Source organism: Lonchura striata, chromosome 26 (genome assembly GCF_050655825.1).
Source record: "Lonchura striata isolate lonStrDom1 chromosome 26, ASM5065582v1, whole genome shotgun sequence".
In the NCBI taxonomy this organism is placed as follows: domain Eukaryota; kingdom Metazoa; phylum Chordata; class Aves; order Passeriformes; family Estrildidae; genus Lonchura; species Lonchura striata.
In genome coordinates, this window is record NC_140728.1 from 8,264,259 (window position 1) to 8,282,000 (window position 17,742).

The 17,742-nt window shown below is 50.7% G+C and overlaps 1 protein-coding gene across 1 annotated transcript; it reads left to right on the plus strand.

Moving 5' to 3' along the window:
• The first annotated feature begins 201 nt into the window (after positions 1–201).
• PSMA5 (proteasome 20S subunit alpha 5) lies at positions 202–10,088 on the plus strand. The gene is made up of 9 exons (XM_021527652.3): positions 202–351; positions 1,347–1,413; positions 3,157–3,283; positions 4,532–4,599; positions 5,168–5,275; positions 5,355–5,413; positions 6,103–6,205; positions 7,190–7,276; positions 9,812–10,088. Exons 1-9 carry the CDS (start codon positions 323–325, stop codon positions 9,887–9,889), a joined length of 726 nt encoding a protein of 241 aa, XP_021383327.1. The 5' UTR covers positions 202–322; the 3' UTR covers positions 9,890–10,088.
• The last annotated feature ends 7,654 nt before the right edge of the window (positions 10,089–17,742 follow it).

Here is a 17,742-nt window from a genome sequence, read left to right on the forward strand (position 1 = left end):
ACCACGCCCCCATTGGACGCCCCAGCGACGTGACCACGCCCCCGACGCTCCGGCCACGCCCCCGCGCGTTGGCCCCGCCCCTCTCCCCAGTCCCGGCCCCGCTGCTCCCTGCGCGCTGGTCCCGCCCCCGCCGCCCTGCCATTGGCCGAGCCGCAGGGCCGCTGTCCAATGGGCGCGCGGCGCGGGCGGAAGTGCCGGCGGGGCCGGAAGCGGCGGAGCAGCCCCCGTGAGGCCGCGGCGCTCCCGGTGTCCCCCAGCCCCCGAACCGCCCCGGCCCCTCCGGAGTCCCGGCCCCGCCGGAACCGCCCGGCCCTGCGCCGCCATGTTCCTCACGCGCTCCGAGTACGACCGGTGAGTGCCCGCCCCCGCCGCGGCTGAGTCACGGGCCTGCGCCCGGCGCGGCCCGAGCGCTCCGGGGCGCCCCGACCGGCGGCTCCCGCACCGGGATCGCACCGGGAGCCCGCAGCCCGGCCACGGGACCGGGGACTGCCGGGGTGGGACGGACCCGAGGGCGGGGGCAGTTGGGGATGTGTGAGGATGGCACCCGGGGAAAGGAGCGGGAGCAGCGGGGCTGGAGCACCGGGAGCGGCTGAGGGAGCTGGGGCCGGGCTGGAGAATCCCTGAGGGAGCTGGGGCCGGGCTGGAGAATCCCTGAAGGAGCTGGGAAGGGGCTGGAGAATCCCTGAGGGAGCTGGGGCCGGGCTGGAGAATCCCTGAGGGAGCTGGGACAGGGCTCAGCCTGGAGCAAAGGAGGCTCAGGGGGACCTTGTGGCTCTGCACAGCTCCTGACAGGAGGGGACAGCCAGGGGGGTCGGGCTCTGCTCCCAGGGACAGGAGGAGAGGGAACAGCCTCAGGCTGGGCCAGGGTATTTAGTTTGGCTGTTGGGAGTTTTTCTCCTGGAAGGCACTATCCAGCCCTGACACAGCCTGCCTGAGGCACTGCTGGAGTTCTTCTTGCTGGCAGGGCTCAGAATCCACGCCGAGGTGGCACTTGGGGACAGGGCTTAGCAGTGGCCTTGCAGGGCTGGGGGAAAGGCTGCGCTCTGTGATCTCAAAGGACTTTTCCAATGCCAAGGATTCCAGGATTCCATGGTAAAACAGGACCGTTCTGGCTCCTGGTGCTCCCTTTGGATTCCAAAGTGTGCTGGGACACCCTGCCTGCTTCTCACCTGCGCCTGGACCCGCTGCCTTTCCTTGAGCTGCTGTGCAGGAGCATCCTGAATCCTTCTCCTGTGCTGAGGGGACGTGTCCCTGCTGCCACAGCCGTGCCCAGCTGGCCTCACCCTCGAGCCAGGACTCGCAGCCCCGGGGTTCCCTGCCCTTCTCACTGTGTGTTGTCCTTGCAGGGGTGTGAACACCTTCTCTCCAGAGGGGAGGCTCTTCCAGGTGGAATATGCCATCGAGGCCATCAAGGTACTTTTAAAACTTTCCAAACTCTGACACCTGGGGATCCCTCAAACCCTGGGCAGGGATTTCTCAGGACTAATCCAGGCTGTGTGTGTCTCCTGCAGGCAGACATCCCACAGCTCTGCTTTATGGCTCAGGAAGGACCAGAACCCATTGAAGTTCAGTGGAATATTCCCTCCCCTGTGCTACCAAGTGATTTATCCCCAAACAAAATGCAAGCCAAATCTGTTTATCCCCAAATCAAACCTAAACCACTTCTTGGGTGGATTTAAATGTGAAGCTGAAGGTTGTTATGAGCAAACTCACCTTTGCAGGGCCAAATGGCCTTTAGGAATTATATATGAATGTCCTTAATTGATAACTATTCCTGTCATTGATAGAACGTGGGTGCTGATTGGTAATACATTTAAATTTGGAATAAACAGGTCAAGTGATTAAGGGAAAAAGCTCTGAGGTGTTTGAACTGGGGAGAAGGATCCTGACTTCATCTTCTCTGTGTTCCTTTAGCTCCTTGGAGCACTTAAGAGAGGAATAAAGTAATCATGTAACAGAAAAAGTAATAAAATTATCAAGGGCTTGGGAATTAAAGCTCCCAGGAGGATCTTGGTGGCCATGCTGACTTGATAAATTAAAATAGAACTCCTGCCATACCTGTGGCTGTAGGTGCAGCTTTCCAGGGAATCTTGGGGTTAAAATTAAACCCCGTGGCTTGAAGTGGCTGTTGGGAGTGAGCATTCCACAGTGCAGCTGAGACAGTTCTGCCAGGAAATTCTGAGCTGTGGAAGAGCTGGGAGTGCTGGGAGCAGGCTGGGATGAAGGTTGGTGGTGGGATCAGGACTGGACTGAGTTTAGGAGTTGGAGGGGTTAAGGTAGGACCAGTGTGGGGGTTGGTGGGATTAAATGGGATTGAGGTAGGGGCTGGTGGGATCCAGATTAGGGGTTGGTAAAATTCAGATTAAGGACCAGTGGGATCCAGATTAGAGGCTGGTGGGATCCAGATTAGAGGCTGGTAAAATCCAGATTAGGGGCTGGTGGGATCCAGGGAAACCTTGATAACATCATGGTGAGATCAAGGCAGGGCTGGTGGGATAAAAGTGGGATCAAGGTAGGATCAAAGTAAGGGGCTGTTGGGATCAAGGCAGGGATTTGTGGGATCAAGGTGAGAGTTGATGCAATTAAGGTGGGATCCAGGCAGGGCCTGATGGGATCAAGGTAGGATCACAGCAGGATCCAGACAAGGGCTGCCAGGAGCCCCGAGGAGCTGTCCCTGTGCTTGTGGCCCTGGTGACACTGAGGTGTCCTGCAGTCCCAGGGCTGAATTTGCTGCCTGGGACTCTGGGGAAAGCCAGAACTGCAGTGGGATTTGTGCTGATGTGGGAAATTCTCTCACCCTTAAATGTTTAAAAGAGTTTAAAACTCTTTTTCCTCTGGCAGAGGAGAATTCCCAGGGCCTTTTACTCTCACCAGGCTCCACAAACTGCTGTTGCTTGAAGGATGTGCAGCTGGGGAAGGGGCTCAGCCTGGAGAAAAGGAGGCTCAGAGGGACCTTTTGGGACCCACTGGGGTCTCATGGGAATCGCATGGATTTCCATTTCCTGCTTCAGGGAATAAGCTTGAAAATCCACTGTGTAAACCCAGAGTGGGTTTGTGTGTGGGTGACACAATTGAATCCAAACCAACACACCTGCAGGTGAGTCAGAACTAGCACTGCTGCTTGTGTGAGCTGGAGCCTGTGGTGGTGTTTTGCAGCTTGGCTCCACAGCCATCGGGATCCAGACCTCAGAGGGAGTTTGCCTGGCTGTGGAGAAGAGGATCACATCTCCCCTGATGGAGCCCAGCAGCATTGAGAAGATTGTGGAGATCGACTCCCACATTGGTATGGCCCTGGGGGTGCCTCTGCATCAGATCACCCTTCAGATTGGGAATTATTTGTGAGAAGAGTCCATGCCCTGGCAGTTTGGGAAGTTGTGTGTTGGGATGAGCCCTCCCTGCAGGCAGTGCCTGGAGCAGGAAGGCTCATCCCTCCCAGTGCACACCAGCTCCTGGGCACTGCTTTTCCAGGCTCCAGGAAGCACAAAGAGGCAGCTGAAGCACTGTCCCCTGCCTCAGTAACCTCCCTTGTGAAAGCTCATCCCAAATTTACCTCTGGGAGGGCAGGGAATGATGCTGGGACGGACTGGGGCCAGTTTCTCCAGGATCACTGATGCCACCCTGCAGCCATGAGTGGCCCACAATGGGCTCATGACCAAATATGTCACCCTGAAGGGCAAGAAACCTCCAAAATTCCCGTGTTGCTGCTCCATGGGCACGAAGGAGCTCCAAGAGTCCAATTTCCTCCTCCCAGGAGCTTGAGATGCAGTCCCCTCTTCCCAGAGTGGAATCTGTGCTGCAGGCTCCTGCAGCATCTGCTGCCTGTGGGGCAGCCAGGGCCCCTCCCAGCATGTTGTTCTGGAGCAAATCTGCTTCAATCCCATGGAATCCTCAAGGCTGGAAAAGCCCTCTAAGACCATCGAGTCCAACCATACCAAGGCCACCACTAATCCATGTCCCAGAGTGCCAAGACACACTTTCTGAACCCTTCCAGGGATGGGAACTCCACAGTGTCACAGGGGCAGCCTGTGCCAGGGCCTGACCATGCTTTCCATGAAAAAAATTATGTAATATCTGACCTGCCCCTCCTCTGGCCCAGCCTGAGGCCGTTCCCTCTCCTCCTGCCCCTGTTCCCTGGAGCAGAGCCCGACCCCCTGGCTGTCCCCTCCTGTCAGGAGCTGTGTAGAGCCACAAGGTCCCCCTGAGCCTCCTTTGCTCCATCCTGAGCCCTTCCCAGCTCCCTCAGCTGCTCCTGGTGCTCCAGCCCCTTTCCCAGCTCCATTCCCCTCATGCTCCAGCTCTTCATTGTCCTTCTTGCGAGAAACCCAAAACCCAAACCCAGGATTGCAGGTGTGGCCTCAGCAGTGCCCAGCACAGTGGGACAAATCTCTTCCCCACCTTCCCACTCAGGGCCCAACTTCTCCCTGCAGCCCTTTGTGTTTTACGTGGGCTTTGGGCATTCTGGGGGAAAATACATCCCAGATAATGGATGGAATGACTCAGGAATGGCTCCAGTTTCCCCTTTCCCTTCCAGGGTGTGCCATGAGTGGCCTAATAGCTGATGCAAAGACTTTAATTGACAAGGCCAGAGTGGAGACTCAGGTAAGAGCTGACATCTCTGTTCTTAAATTATCAACACAAATCCCAGGAACTCCTTGAAAGTCCTGGGAAAGGGAAGATCATTCTTTCAAGGTGGGAAGCTGGAGGCTTGGTGGGAGTGTGGGGGCTGTCTGACTGTTCTGGTAAAATACTGGATATATTGGCTTTCTTTTTGTCCCCTTAAATTTCCTGGATGCCTCAGGTGCTTGGCGGTCCCAGGCACAAATCTGTGCTGCTGTAAAGGATTTTCCTGGGGTTTTTCTCCTGCATATCAGCACTTTTCCACCCTCTGGAGAGCTGGGTAACACATTACTTCCAAAGCAGATATTGGGATAAAGCCCTTCAGCCTTGCATTTCCCTATTGGCATCCCAAGCCTTGGTATCCAGTTTTCTGTGGATTTTTGTACATCCCACTCTCCCTGATGCTTCCATGGGGAACTGGCTGTGCCCTGAGTTCCACAGGGAAGTTATCCTTGTGTCCCCACAGGTCTCACTCCACCTCAGCCATGCAGGGCAGTCACATTTTGAGAACATGGGGATAATGGGAATCTTTATTTGGGTTTTCCTGCAGAATCACTGGTTCACCTACAACGAGACGATGACGGTGGAGAGCGTGACACAGGCTGTGTCTAACCTGGCCCTGCAGTTTGGGGAGGAAGATGCTGACCCAGGAGCCATGGTGGGACTGGGGGGGTTGGGGGTGCTGGGGAGCCCCCCTGTCCCTGCCCTGTGTGACCCATTCCTCCTTTGTGCCGCAGTCCCGCCCGTTCGGTGTCGCTCTGCTCTTCGGAGGAGTGGATGAGAAAGGACCCCAGCTGTGAGTTCTGCTCTCTTAATCCAGGGAAAAGACCAAACCTCCACTGCAAAATTCCCAGGCTGGTGTAACGACTCCATTCTAGGCTTTTCCTTAAGCCATCCCCTTGGGGTTTATCCCATTATGTCCTTGATGTGTTTGTTAATCCTGTTAAACCCTTTCCAGAGCCCAGCCTGCTTGTTTGGCGTGGAAAATCATCATATCTGCCCCAAACACTTGCCTTTATTAATTAAAAATGTGGTTTCCTGGGGAGGGGGGAACCGTTAAAGCTCTCCTCATCATGAGTGTATTCTTACCTTTCCCTGAAGGACCAGCACGGCCACCGGTAACATAATCCATGTGACATTCCTTGGGGAGGTGTTGGAGCAGCTGCAACCTGAACTCAGGGCTTCAAATGGCCCCACTGGAAGTGGGAAAGCCTTGGCAGAGCCAGACCAGTCAGGTCTGCCTTCCAGCAGAGAAAAAAACTTGCTGGATTTATTTTAAAAAATTATCATAAGATGGGCAATCCAGAGGGAAATGGTTCTCTGAGGAAAGAGGGCAGTGTTAGCGTGTGTAAGCTGCCAGCCCAGGAGCTCCTGGGGAGGAATCCCAGCTCCAGCTGTGCAGGGAGCTCTGGGGGGCTGGTGGGAGAGTCCTTGGGATGCCCTGGGGTGGGATGGGGTGCAGGCAGTCACTCCCTGTCCCCACAGGTTCCACATGGATCCCTCGGGAACGTTCGTGCAGTGCGATGCCAGAGCCATCGGCTCCGCCTCCGAGGGAGCCCAGAGCTCCCTGCAAGAGGTTTACCACAAGGTAAGGGCTGCATCTGGGCTTGGGGTCACATCCTGTGGGTCTGGGGTACTTCACCACCTGCCAGGATCCCCTCATTCCCTCCCCAGTGAGGATTTAGGGTGGGCTGGAGGGGAGGTGCCTGAGCAGCTGAGGGCAGGATCACTCCTGAGCAGAGGATCCTGTGAGTAGGTGCTGAGGATCTCTACAACTGAGAGCTGCTGCCAGCAGCTGCTCTGAGGGGCTGCTCTCTGCCTGTGAGGTAATTAAGGCCATGTCAGGAAGTTCTCTAGAAATAAGAGCTGAGCTCTGGGTGCTGCTGTCAGTATCAGGCTCTGTGTGGATAGAGCTGGAAGCATCCTGAGCTCACAGCAGCACCTTCAGGCAAGGGAACAGCTTTTGTGCTGCAAGTTCTGGTCATGTTTGATATTAAATAGGATTTTTTCCCCCCACAAGAGGAGGGAGTTGCACATCTTGGGTGGTAAGAAACCAAACCCTAATGAAAAGCACAATTAGTGATGGTGGCTGGGAAGATTAATTTGTTCACTAGAATTCTCCAGATTACCCAAATCCTGGATTCCCTGGGTTGTCAACCCTTTTTCAAGTGCAAAGTTAGTGGAACACAGCTGTGCTGCACATCCCTCTGGCTCTGATGCATGGGATTTATCAGATTAAATGCAGCATGGAGGCTTCTGCCTAGAGGGAATCTGACCTGGCTTTTTGGGAGGAAATTGGTGAAGAGAAACAGCCCCTCCTGTCCCATATTAACCATTTTTAAATGAACTAGATTTATGTGCCCAAATGAACCATTTTTAAAGCTCAGAAAGGCAGGATTTCACTCTCCCTGTGGATATCCCTGCCCTGCTTGCCCCAGTCTCCCAGGGATGCTGCAGATCCCTTGCTAAGCTGCTCCTTTGGCTGCCTGGCTCAAGGGATTTGGGAGAGGGGAGGGAGAGGGGCCACGTCCTGAGCCTCCAGCAGTTCATCCATGAGCCGTTTGTTTTCCAGTCCATGACACTAAAGGAAGCCATCAAATCTTCCCTGGTCATCCTGAAACAGGTCATGGAGGAGAAACTAAATGCCACCAACATCGAGGTAAGCCCTGCTGGAGTCAGGATTGCCCCTGGAGCAAGGAATGGAGCAGCTCAGGGCTTCCTGAGCCAAGTCCTGCAGATCTTCCTGCCCTTCTCATCATATCCTGTGGGGCATTTTGGCAAAGTTGAAGCTTTTCCCTGCAGAGGTACAGAGCCTGGCCTGTTTTCAGGCTGATCCATGATGAGCTGAAGGGATTCTCTGACCTTCTCCAGCCAGCAGAACCCAACATACTACCCAGACTTGTTCTTCCCCTGCATCTAGCCATTCTTTTTTGCCTTGCTCCTTGTAATATTAGAAGCAATGAAAATTACCCAGCTCCTGGGCTGCTATATTAGTCCTGGGGCAGTGCCAAAAATCCCTTGGACAGTGGGAGCAACAAGGATCCTCCAGGAATGGCTGTGCCCCTGGAGCCCTGGGGGCAGGCAGTGCCCACAGAGCTGGGGATGCTGGGCCCCCCAAACCTGCTCCAGAGGCTCCTTTTTGGGTGGGAAAGGTACAAACCCTCTGCACTGGGTGGGGTAACTGGGAGATGAGAAGCCAGGCTGGTGTATAGAGTTTGCTTCTATTTTGGGTGGGTTATGAGACACCAGCCCTTTCCAAAGTGTGGCATTCCAGCTCCTGAGCTGCTCTCTCCTGCCCTTCCTTCCCTCTGAGTGCTGGGAAACTTTTCCCGAACAGCTCCAAAGTATTCACCCCATTTTTCTATTAAATGTTGCTGTGGGAGGACCATTCCTGGTGGGATTCAACAGCTTCATTTGGAGGGAAAGGCCAACAGCGCCAAGGGAAACTTGGATACTGTGTCCCAGAATCATGCCATGTGGCTGGAATCTCCTTCCAGGTGCTCTTCCAGCCCTTAGCCATACATTTTTTCCTGGTACAGTGCAGGCAGAGGAATGTGTACAGTATCCTGATGTCATGTCCCTGTTTAAGAGGGCTTAACTGTGCTTGGCACGGCCCTGGAGTGGGGTGGAATGGTGCAGGGGGGAAGGACAGCAGGAATGTGCTGAGGATTAAAAGGTTTCTATTGACTCAAGTCACCCCCTGGCTGCAAATCTGCCACCTGAAGAGCTCTCTGCTTCCTGGAAGTATGTGCCTCTCCCATTTCTTGGCTCTGGCCATGCTGCTGTGGCATTTTCCATCTAGGAACAAAGAGAAGAGGGGAAGTGTGGCTGTGGAAGAGTTAAATCCATTGATGGCAAAGGTCAGGAGCCTGAAAGGACTTCACAATTTTAGATTAATGACTTCCCTGTGAAGCCTGTCAGGGAATGGTGGAGAGAAGCTTTGGCAGGTTTGAGGAGGTGTGGAAAATCAGAGGGATTGGTGCCTCTGCTGGGTTTAGTGTCCATAAAGGTTTCTTTGGTATTTAGGGCTGGTTTTGGTGCATAAATCTGGGTCTTGTTGAGTCTGGCTGGGCCCAGGATCAGTCCAGTCCCTGCACTGGTGGTTTGGTGCCCAGAGCAGCTGAGGCTGCCCCTGGATCCCTGGCAGTGCCCAGGCCAGGCTGGATGGAGCTGGGAGCAGCCTGGGGCAGTGGGAGGTGTCCCTGCCACGGCAGGGCTGGCACTGGATGAGCTTTGAGGTCCCCTCCAGCTCAAACTACTCCATGATTTGAGGGGCCTGAAGTGGCATCTCCAAGTGTCTCCAGCTTGTCTGGGAGTTCTGGGTGAAACCTGGGGCTGCCAGGAGCTCTCAGGCTGAGCGTGGGCACCTTTCCCCTTGGCCAAACACCTCATGGGACCTCCCTGCCCCTGGACCTGGCATTCCCCCTGTGGTGCTGAGGGGGGGTTTGTGAGAAGTCACCCTGGAAGAGCTCTGGGATCTGCTGGGATGCTCCAGAGCTTCCTCCAGTTTACTGGTTGTATCCATACACTTGGATTCCTGGAGAATGCCCCGTGCCTGTGAGTTCAGGAGCATCCCTGCCCTGTCCTGCCCCATCCCAAGCTGTTATGGGATACCCCAGCTCGTTCCAGGGCATCCCAACTCCCTCTGGAGCCTTGGCATTTCCACTGGCACAGCTGTCCCTGTTTTGGGCTCCCATCCCTGAGCCAGGTGTGAATATTTCTGCTCACGTTTCTCCTCCAGGCTTGTCACTCAAGTTTCCCTCATCCTTGGTGCTGCCTCTGGAATGTTTCTGCTGTCTGCCCTGACACTTGGCCGGCCCTGTTTTCCTTACAATTCTCTGCCTCAGTTTCCCTGAGCCAACCCTGAGTCCTCCCAGCTCCCAGACAGGTCAAGATTTGTCCCCTTGGTTCCTGGGGGAGAAGAATCCTTTGGAGAGGCAGGAATCCTCTCCTGGGAGGTTTTGATGGCTTTGCCCCCATCGAGTGGGAGCAGTTCCCACTAAAATTCCCTGCTGCTGCTCCTCTGAGGAGGCTGAGTCAATTCAAAGCTATTTGTGCAGCAGGCAGCTATTTTAGGGGGATCATGGAGCATGTTCTGGGCTGGAATGATCCTGCTGGCCTGGCAGATCAGGAGAAGGAACAGCTGCTCCTGCTTTCCTCAGCCACACTTAACCCCTTGTTCCTTCTCTTCCAGCTTGCCACGGTGGAGCCTGGCATGAAATTCCACATGTACACAAAGGAGGAGCTCGAGGAGGTCATCAAGGATATTTGAAAAAGAGAGAGAGACCCCCAAAAGCTCAAAGCCCTGCCCTGACCAAAGGAACTGGTCCAGTTCATCCAGCTCTTGGGACTTCCCTCCCCACAGCACCTGTACCTGCTGCTCCTGCCAACTCCAGAGGTTTTTTACCATTTCTGGACAGAACTGAGCTTTGCCCCAGGAGGGAATGAAATAAATAATTTTGTTACTCTCACTGGGTTTCTCAGCAGGGGGGGAAAGGTGGGAAGGCAGGGATTTGGAGCCAGAACTGGGGGTGGATTGGGACAGCAGCTGTGCCAAGGGCAGTGCCAGCTCTGCTGCAGGAGTGAGTCTCCCTCTGGTGGTGCTGTCCACGGGGAAATCCAGGTGTCATTCCACACTTTGTTTAAAAAAAAAAAAGTTTTTAATCTGTTCAGTGCATTCCTCCCTCCTTCTCCAGTGTTTTTAATCTGTAAAATGAGTCCCTGGAGCTCCATCTCCTTCCCTGCAAAAAACTCTACAATCAGCCTTGGGGTTTGTTTCCTTCTGTTAGGGCTTGAAAAAAAAATCCGTAACAGCTGCTAGATCAGAGCCCACCAAGCAGAAACAGGGATAACAGGCTGAGCCAGCCCCTCACCACTGAAATCCTGCAGGTACCACTAGCTTTTGACACTTAACCCTATTTTTCACCAGAAAATTCCTGCTTATCCCACTGAGTTTTTTGTTCTCCAGCAAAAATCTCTTTCTGTGTCCTCAAAACACGTGTGTGGGAACCAAAGATGGGTCTGATAAGGGAATAAATTAAGATTAAAAGGGTATTTTCCTATAAAATCATGGCTGTGGGGAAAGCCAGCTCTGCCTCAATCCTGGCAGCTGGCTCTGGGCTGCCCTGAGAAGGGCAGAGGCCTGGAAATCAAATTCCAGGACAAATTCCAATTTCAAATGACAATTTCAGGATAAATTATGGCATCACCCTGAACCAAGCAGTGTTGGCTGGTGTGGAAGAGCTGGATAGAGGACAGGGCTTGTCCTAGGAACTGGGGACATCTTCCCCAACATAATGCTGGAAATGAAGAAATGTTTCCTCAGCGGGCAAAGCCAAATCCCCCCCACCTCCAGCTGTGCCTTTTCCAGAGGGAAGAAGCCTCTCCTGCTGCTTTTCCCCTCTCCTGCCATTGCCAGACGGATTCAGGAAGGGAAGCAAGGTCTGGAAAATCATGTTTGGGATAACCTCAGTTTCAGCACAGCCCAGCGCCCTCCTGGATTTCGGGTGAGAATTCCGGCTGCGCTTCCAGAGGGGACAAAGTGGCTGCACCGCCCGTCCCTGCCGGTGGCACCGGCTTAGCTGTGCGCGGCCTTCCTCCCCTGGGAGGCCGTTCCTCATCCTCGGAGCCCCCGGGGCTCAGCCCGGGTGCCTCGGTGCCGTGCACAGCCCGTGGGGCCGCCGCTGCACCGGGCCCGGCCCGTCCCGCCGGACCCTGCTGCTCGCACGGCGGCGCCGGCGCCCGGCCAGCCTCGCTCAGTCCCCGCGGCCGCAGCGCCGTCCCCGCCCGGCCGGCGGGACCCGGACCCCGGGACCGCCGGGACCGCCCGGGACCCCCGGGACCCCCGGCCCGGAGCCCCCGGCACCGCCCGCGCTTTGGGAATGGTCGGGCGGGCTCCCTATGGCTTCGGCCAATCAAAAAAATCGCTCCGGCGCTCCCCACCAATCACAAGCTGTCGCTGGGTAGATTAGAGAGGGATGTAGGGGCGGAGCGGATCACGCGCGCTTCCAGCCAATCACAGTGGAGGTGGGCGGTGATTGACAAAGCAGCTAACCAATCAGCTGGCGGGACGGTTCCTTAAGGAGAAGGCGTGACCGTGCTCTGATCGACAGCTCCTCCAACCAATGGCCGCCGCCCTGGCATGGCCAGCGGGACACGCCCCCCGACGGACGGACAGCAGTACAGGCCGATGGACGGACGGACGGACGGACAGAAAGCGCGACAGATGAATCGACAGGGAGGCCCCGCCCCCTGCCCTCCCAGCTCACAACGCCAGCACGTGGAGGCGGACGGACAGACAGATGGACATCCTTCCTTGCAACAGCTGGGATGGACAGACAGATACATACCCGTCCCTGCGTCCCCCGGGATGGACACACGGACATCGCCCTCTGCATCTCCCAGGAGGGACGGACAGACAGACATCCCCTCTGCATTCTCCAGGATGGACACACAGACAGACACAAGCTCTGAGTGTTTGATATCAGTAATAATTAAGTGTGGCACGGGTGCAAAAGTAAAATTTTAGGATTCTAGATGAGGGGTTCAAAGGGCACAAGATGGAGGAAATTGGGTGTGCCTTGTCCTTTTTCTCCTTCTTCATGCCCTCCATGTCTCACTGTGGTGTTGGCATTTTTCTGTTGGTTCAGGCTGGGGACACACTGTCCAACGTAGGTGACAGATATTGGCACGTTCTTGTAAATGCAGCCCAGGGAGTTTCTGGTATTTAATGTTTGTCACATCCCACTGAGGGCAGAGCCCCACACGCTGCCCTGCAGGACAGAGCTGGGCAGGGCAGCAGAACATGTGAGAGATCAACAGAATAAACAACCTGGAAACCAGCACAGACCAATGATGGCTTCTGCTTTGGCAGGGGGCTGACAGACAGAGACTTTTACAATCTCAGAATCATCAACACCTCAGATTCTGACATTTGGGAGCAGCTGCTGCTGTGTGAAAGAGACTGGGAGACAGGGGAAAATCCTAAATGTGAGAAGGACGATGCAAAGCCACAGTGTGTTGTTAAGGGCTGCTGGGAGGAGGGGATAATCCAGGAATTTACCTGTGAAATCTTTGCTCCTTTTCTGCCAGGGTCGGGATTAAATGTGTGAGATGGTGTTTCTTGTTGGGACTCAGATGTTTATCAGTTCTCATCCATGTCACAGTCTCACAAGCCCTGAGTTCTGAGCGCTTCACTCCAACAAACTAAAAATGGAGCCCTGTCTCTCTCTCTACCTTTAAGGATGTGAAAAATGCCAATCACTTGTTTTTTTAAATTTTAGAAGCTTAATAATAGTAAAATGGTTATAAAAATAATAATACAATTAGAGTAATAAAGTTTAGTGTTAGGACAATTACAAGACAATAAAAAGCAAAGAATTACAGATGTCTGGGTGCTCTTGGACGCTAAGTCAGGAAAAACATGGCTTGTGAACAAAGGAATCACCCTTAAAAAAATACACTTGTTGCATATTCGTACACCTTCATGGTTATGCAACATTTTATTTAAAACAAGAAAATCTGTCTGTTTTATGTCAGCTGTTTCTTTTAACCTCCATGGTGTCTTCGAGTCTGATCAAGGCCTGAAGAAATTCACTTCTTCTGATAAGAAACCATAAAATCCTCTCCTTTGGAAGATTTAGGTGTTCCTCGAAGCGAGTATCTCATTCCTAAAATAAAACTTCCCCACATACATAGTCTCTATTTTAACATTATGTTGGAACCTAAAACTATATTTAACACACTACTTAAGAGAATTAATACAACATCACTTTCTAACATTACACATATAATATTCATTGTAATAGTTGCAAAAAGCCAGTCATGAAATATGCATTTTTCACAAGGATAAGCTGTCTAATTAAGAAATGACACCTAAATTATTGTTACTTTTAACCCAGTAACCAACCACCTGTGCCTGCAATGGGGACTTTTTAATCCAATTACAGAAAGCCACCCAAACTCATGGAGGAGAAGGTGAAGAAGAAGGACCAGACACCACCCTAAAACCTCCATCATTCTTTATATATTTTACTGTATTCTAGAATCTTAAACTCTGAGTTTTCCACCCTGTGATGTTACACACTTCTAGTCAAACTCCACACCCAGAGCTGCAGCTGGAAACGCTTCGGTTCAGCGCTGGACTCTGTGACATGGGGAGAAAGGGAAGCTTTGTGGAGTTGAGAAAGTGTCAGTCACTGGTGTGTTTGTGAGTTTATAGGCTGCAAGGCTGCCCTGGCTTTGAGAGGAAAAGGGTTTTAAAATCATAGGGATTTAGAGTTAATAGGAAAAATAAGCTTAGTAGGCCCTGGAAAAATAAACACCCTAAGCACATGAAGAATTTGTACTTGCTAGAACTGCACCTGTGTAGCTAGTACAAGATAATTGATGTAATTGTTAGATGTGATGATTGTTTAGTAATTAAATATAATTGCTGTTTAATCATAAGAATAATAATGAGAAACTGTGGTCAGGGGCCTAAGAAAGATCACGAGAAACTCATGTCAATGTATACAATAGAACAATACAAGTTTAATAATTAATATGTAAGTTATATAAGGATAGAATATAAAATACATTCAGCTCAAAAGCCGTGTCAGAGTCAGATTTGGGTCTGTACCCCGATTCCCAGAGCTCTCAATAGAAGCACCTGCAGATAATCATATCTGTGATTCTGTGTGCTCCTGGACGCTGACAGCTGGGCTGTGTGATGCTGCTGGCCCCTGTCTCTGCTCTGTTTCTGCTGCATAATCAGCTTTGCACCTTTGAGACAGGTTCAGAGAGCAACGCGGGGAGAGAAGAAGCCTGGAGTTTGTTTTCAGAACCTGCTCTCACTCCTGCACACTGCTGCTCCTGGACTGTGTCCTGCGGACAGACGGACAGACAGAGGGACTGAGCTCTCCCTGGCTTTTAGTTAGTCTGAGCTCGCTGAGGCAGAGAGGTTCCCTGGACTGTGGGTTTCCTTTTCTTTGGAGCTGTTTAAACCTGCTCTGGACTGAAAAACGAGAAGAGCAGGGGCAGCTCGCACCTACAGCCCACTGGGATGGGCCATTTCCAGGGACTGATAAGAGACTGATAAGAGACTGAGTCAGCTGAGCTGCAGCCCATGAAGGAGACTTTCTGAGTTTGTCTCTCTTTTGGAGCAGCCAGAGATTTTATTGTTTAATATTACTTTTTTTTAATTTTTTTTTTTTTTTTTTTTGTGCTGGTGAATGCTTTGCCTGTTTAATAAACACTTTTCCCCACTTCTCTTCAAGGAGGTATTTTCCCCAAACCAGCTGAATCTGCTTCCTAGAGGAACCCATTTGGAGCTTCTCTCCCAATTTTGCCCTCAAGCAGGACAAAGGGGCAGGTGAAGACCAGTACTGGCTGTTAGTTCTAGGAATTTTTGGATGTTTTGGAGGTGTTGGGTATCTGTGAGGATGAAAGACCAGGTTGGTGCACAGATCTCTGGGGACAATGCACATCTCCAGTGAGCACGAGGCAGGTTAATATTATCCCACTGTGGCTGTGAGTTGTTTTCTGCCTGTTTGCTGGACAGATCTCTGCTGGCCCCACGGAATAAATGTGTGCCAAGGACTGTTAGCCTTGGGCCAAAGGGCACACACAGGTGTCACCTACATCACCCTGCACTTGGTCCATGACCTTGGCTATTTGGGAGGTTTCAGGACATGGTTAGTGTGAAAAATGCCGATTTTAGAATTTTTAAAAGTTTAATAATAATAAAATGGTTATAAGAATAGTCATACAATTAGAGTAATAAAAATTTAGAGTTAGGACAATTACAAGACAATAAAAAGTAAAGAATTATGGACGTCCAGATGTTTTTGGGCACTGAGCTGCCAAAAAGCTGCCTTATGAACACTTAAAAGCAACAGCCTGTTGCATATTCATATCTCTTATACATGATGCATAAATTCCTTGCAAATTAAGAATTTTTCTCGTTTTTATCAACTTCTTCCCCCTAATCCTAGTGGTTCCATAAAACAGAGAGAAGGTGGAAGAATGTTTGTCTTTCCTGATAAGGAGGCTGTAACTCTTCAGGTTTCATGTTGCTGTTATCTCTGTGCAAAGAGTTTTTGTTTATTTTACCCCTTTTCTTGAGCTAGTAAAAAAATATCTTACATCACAGCTAAAACAATATATTACACACTACTTAAAAAGGATTAATACAGTATTACAAAGTAACCCTCCATAATATATATAGTTTATTATACATATACATAATAGTTGTGAAGAGCCAATCATAAAATATGCATTTTCCAGAGTTGGGGTGTGTTGTACATTTCTCGGTTTAGGGGTCTGAAACAAAGCAGGGACCATGTCACAGGACATCACAGGGAGGTGTTGTCGTGGCACAAAGCTAAGGAAGCATTCCCTGGAGTTTGAATGGACACACCTCCCTGCACAGGTTGAGCCAGCCAAGGGAGGTCTCAGCTGGCTCTGAGCTGGCACTCAGCTCTCACTGTTTGTGAAGGAGCTTTTTGCTGGACCATTGGAAAAAAAATCCATTTTCACTGAGCCAAGGATTTCCAATACTTGAGGTTCATAGGATGCTTCAGGGAGAAGTTTGGTCTGGACACCCTTCCCCCAGTGGTATGGTGATGAATTGTGAAAGATCTGCAGAGGCATTTTGGGGTATTGGCCGATCATCTACTGGCAAACCAACCCAGCAGGTTGAGAATGGCTCTTCTGGACTTGAATAAGTCAAACAAATGGTATCCAAGCCTTGGATGCATTGGCCAAGGTCACCCAAACATTGGTTTTTGGTTGACTCACGGGCAGGCTCGCCTTACTTAAAGCAAACAACAAAGTAATAAAGCACAAGTATGATATCTGATTTAATTTCATATTTCCTTTGGTTTCCTTTCTGATTCAAGACACTTTCTTTTTGTCTTTTCCCAATTCTGTTTTGGGACAGGCCAAACGTAATTAAAATTTCTGTGGCCTTATACTTCATTTGAAATTCTGAATTTAGCACGATCCACACCGCACTTTTTCCAACAAGGCTCTACAAGACCAAATTTACAATTGCAAATCTGTCCCTGGGCTCTAATGTGACTGCACAAATAGCTGAGAAAGATGGACTGATGCTGTTTTGTGCAGTTGAAAAGCTGTGAGGAGAACATGGGGTAATCCTGCAGCTGCTTCATTCCTGGCGTGGTAATTTGTATTCTCCCTTGTCTGAGGTGGGAATTAGGGGTTTCAAAAGGAAGCTGAAGTTTCTTCTAAGCTGCGTGTTGAATCCTCTCCTTTCAGCCTTGCATAGAGACCTTCAAGATCCACTGCTTAAAAAAGAGTTCCTAGAAAAATGGAGATGGTGCTGGGCATCACTTTTCCTCTGCAGTCTTAAACTGTGTGACTCACATTGGTGTTATGCTCTTTATTTCAGTTGTTGGATTATAATATTATAATATTATAATTTATACCACTACGATCAAAAACTATTTCTTAATTATAATATATTATAAGCATTTCTTATAACTTTTACTACACTGTACTATAACTGTTTTAAAATCAATAGTTTAAAATTACTCTTCACAAATTTTGCTACAAGATATCTTTTATGATTCTATTTTTCTAAAATATCTATTCTTTTGTATGACTATCTTTTAAAACTTACTTCTAGTTCTATCTCTATTTCAATAATATCTATCTCATTCTATAGCATTTCTAAATCAATATTTGTTATCTCAAAGTTTACACACAAATACATACTATGTAAACCTTTTATCAGACTTCAAGATTTTTCTACAGATTAATTTCCCACAGGTTTCTCGTTCACTTTTGAAGGATGTCAACAACACGGTGCAAACTGGAGCTTTCTTTCCAGACTAAATGTACAATCACATTCCTTCACTCTGGCAGTGCCCAGCTTCGAAACTCGCCACGTGCAGCAGCTCACACAGTGAAAGTCTTAGGGAGAAAAGCAAATATTCACTTTCCCCTTGCACCTTACCAACTGTGCCAGCTCTGTGCACCCTGAACTCCCACAGATACAGAGCCGAGAACATCCTGCTGGTTCCTCAGAGGAGGTTCTGGAAAAAGAGGCTGTGCTGGAATTCCCTTTCCTTGGCAGCATAAAGGGCACAGCCAACAACGGGACCATTTATTTTCCTCCCAGCC